The sequence below is a fragment of the Mesitornis unicolor genome, unplaced genomic scaffold, assembly GCF_000695765.1.
Source record: "Mesitornis unicolor isolate BGI_N332 unplaced genomic scaffold, ASM69576v1 scaffold3918, whole genome shotgun sequence".
Lineage (NCBI taxonomy): Eukaryota > Metazoa > Chordata > Aves > Mesitornithiformes > Mesitornithidae > Mesitornis > Mesitornis unicolor.
In genome coordinates this window covers 1,173-3,705 of record NW_010200966.1, presented here as the reverse complement: position 1 = coordinate 3,705, position 2,533 = coordinate 1,173, and the positions used below count along the sequence as shown (strand labels likewise).

Here is a 2,533-nt window from a genome sequence, read left to right as displayed (position 1 = left end):
TAGCCAAAGGTGTGGTTTTGGTGGTCAGAGGGGTGTTTTTGGTGGTCAAAGTTGTGGTTTGAGTAGCCAGAGACATGTTTTTGGTACCCAAAGGTGTGGTTTTGGTGGTCAAAGGTGTGGTTTTGGTGGTCAGAGGGGTGTTTTTGGTGGTCAAAGTTGTGGTTTGAGTAGCCAGAGACATGTTTTTGGCAGCCAAAGGTGTGGTTTTGGTGGTCAAAGGTGTGGTTTTGGTAGCCAAAGTTGTGGTTTTGGTACCCAGAGGGGTGTTTTTGGTAGCCAAAGGTGTGGTTTTGGCAGCCAAAGATGCGGTTTTGGTGGCCAAAGGCGTGGTTTTCGTGTCCAGAGGCATGTTTTGGTATCCAGAGGGGTGTTTTTGGCAGCCAAAGCTGTGGTTTTAATAGCCAAAGTTGTGTTTCTGGTAGTCAGAAGTGTGGTTTTGGTGGCCGGAGGTGTGGTTTTAGTAGCCAAAGGTGTGGTTTTGGTAGCCAGAGGTGTGTTTTCGGTGGCCAGAGGTGTGGATTTGGCAGCCAGAGGGGTGTTTTGGGTAGCAAGAGGTGTGGTTTTAGTAGCTAAAGTTATGGTTTTGGTAGCCAGAGTTGTGGTTTCAGTAGCCAGAAGTGTGGTTTTGGTAGCCACGGGCATGTTTTTGGCAGCCAAAGGTGTGGTTTTAGCAGCCAGAGGCATGGTTTTGGTAGCCACTGGCATATTTTTAGTAGCCAGAGGCACATTTCAGTAGCCAGAGGAGTGTTTTGGTAGCCAAAGGTGTGGTTTTAGCAGCCAGAGATGTGTTTTTGGTGGCCAGAGGGGTGGGTTTAGTAGCCAAAACCGTGGGGCCAAAGTTGTGGTTTGAGTAGCAAGAGAGAGTGTTTTGGCAGCCAAAGGTGTGGTTTTGGTAGCCACCATCATGTTTTTGGTAGCCAAAGTTGTATATTTGGTGGCCAGAGTTGTGGTTTTGGTAGCCAGAAGTGTGGTTTTAGTAGGGGAGGCATGGTTTTGGTAGCCACCAGCATGGTTTTGGTAGCCACCGTCCCCTCACAGCTCAGCAGAGGCCGTGTAAATCAAACCTCGGCGCAGTCACCATTGGCAGAGCAACGGGAGCTCAGGCCTGGTTAATGCAGGCAGGAAAAACGGCTTTTTGGGGGCAGAAAAGCGGGGTTTTTTATGGAGAAAACCAGTTTTTTGGGGGCAGAAAAAAAGACTTTTTAGGGACAGGAAAAATGGCCTTTTTGGGGCAAGAAAACAGCTTTTTTGGGGACAAAACTGACCTTTTTGGGGCAGAAAAATAGCTTTCTGGGGAGAAAAATGGCTTTTGGGGCAAAATAATGGCTTTTCTGGGGCAGAAAAATGGCTTTTTGGGGAGAAAAATGGCTTTTTAAGAAGAAAAATGGCTTTTTTGGGCAGAAAAACAGCTTTTTTGGGGAGAAGAATGGCTTTTTGGGGGAGAAAAAAGTCTTTTTTGGGCAGAAAAATGGCTTTTTAAGGAGAAAAATGGCTTTTTTGGGCAGAAAAAAGGCGTTCTGGGGCAGAAAAATGGGGTTTTTTGGGAGAAAAATGGGGTTTTAGGGAGAAAAATAGCTTTTTTGGGGACAAAACTGACCTTTTTGGAGAGAAAAACGGCTTTTCAGGGCAGAAAAATGGCTTTTTGTGGAGAAAAATGGCTTTTTAAGGAGAAAAATGGCTTTTCGGGGCAGAAAAATGGCTTTTTTGGGCAGAAAAAAGGCTTTTTGGGGCAGAAAAATGGGGTTTTTTGGGAGAAAAATGGGGTTTTGGGCAGAAAAATGGCTTTTGGGGACAAAACCGACCTTTTTGGAGAGAAAAATGGTTTTTTAGGACAGATAAATGGCTTTTTGGGCAGAAAAATGGCTTTTTCGGGGCAGAGACAGGGCTCCTGCCCCATGCCTTGAAGCCCCCCAAGCTCGGGGCCATCTCTGTCCCCATCCCTTACCGGAGCCGGGCTGGTCCTGAGCGTGCGCCCCGCTCCGTAAGCGTTACCCGCATTAACGAACCGCGGCTTCGTTAAGCTACCGAGCCCACCACGGCTCCTCCTCCTCCTCCTGCTGCGCTCACCATGAAGAGGTCGAACTCCTCCTCGTGCCGCGCGATCATCTGGTTGACCGTCTCGTCATCGGGGACCTCGTCTTCCTCCTACAAAGGACCCCCCCCCAAGAAACAAAAGAGACAAAAAAGCCCCCGCGTCAGCGGCGCCGGAGCCGGAGCCGCCGCGGTTGCCCGTGAGAGATGCGGCGTTGGGTTGTGCGCGGCTGTTGGTTTGTTGTTGTTGTTGTTGTTGGTTGTTGTTGTTGTCGTGTTTGATGACGTTTAGGTGTAGTTTTGGTTTCGGTGGTTGGTTTTGGTTTGTTGTTTTTGGTTTTTTGTTTTGGTTTTGTTTTGGCAGGGGTGAGCTCGGTTTAAGGAAAGCGGACGCGGCGCATCCGTCGCGCGGCCGAGGATTGCGTGGGCGTGGAGACTGAACAACCCCTCTCACCTTTAGAGGTGCTTCCTCCAACTCAGCGTTCAGGCACAGGGGGGAGGC

The 2,533-nt window shown here is 49.2% G+C and overlaps 1 protein-coding gene across 1 annotated transcript in view; it reads right to left on the bottom strand.

Moving 5' to 3' along the window:
- LOC104544892 (transcription activator BRG1-like) overlaps positions 1–2,533 on the bottom strand; it is a gene marked incomplete at both ends in the record, with an annotated part of 3,311 nt that overhangs the window by 468 nt on the left and 310 nt on the right. The window contains one exon of the mRNA XM_010189895.1: positions 2,068–2,145. Within this exon, the coding sequence (XP_010188197.1) occupies positions 2,068–2,145 (78 nt within the window). The remainder of the gene's footprint in view (positions 1–2,067; positions 2,146–2,533) is intronic.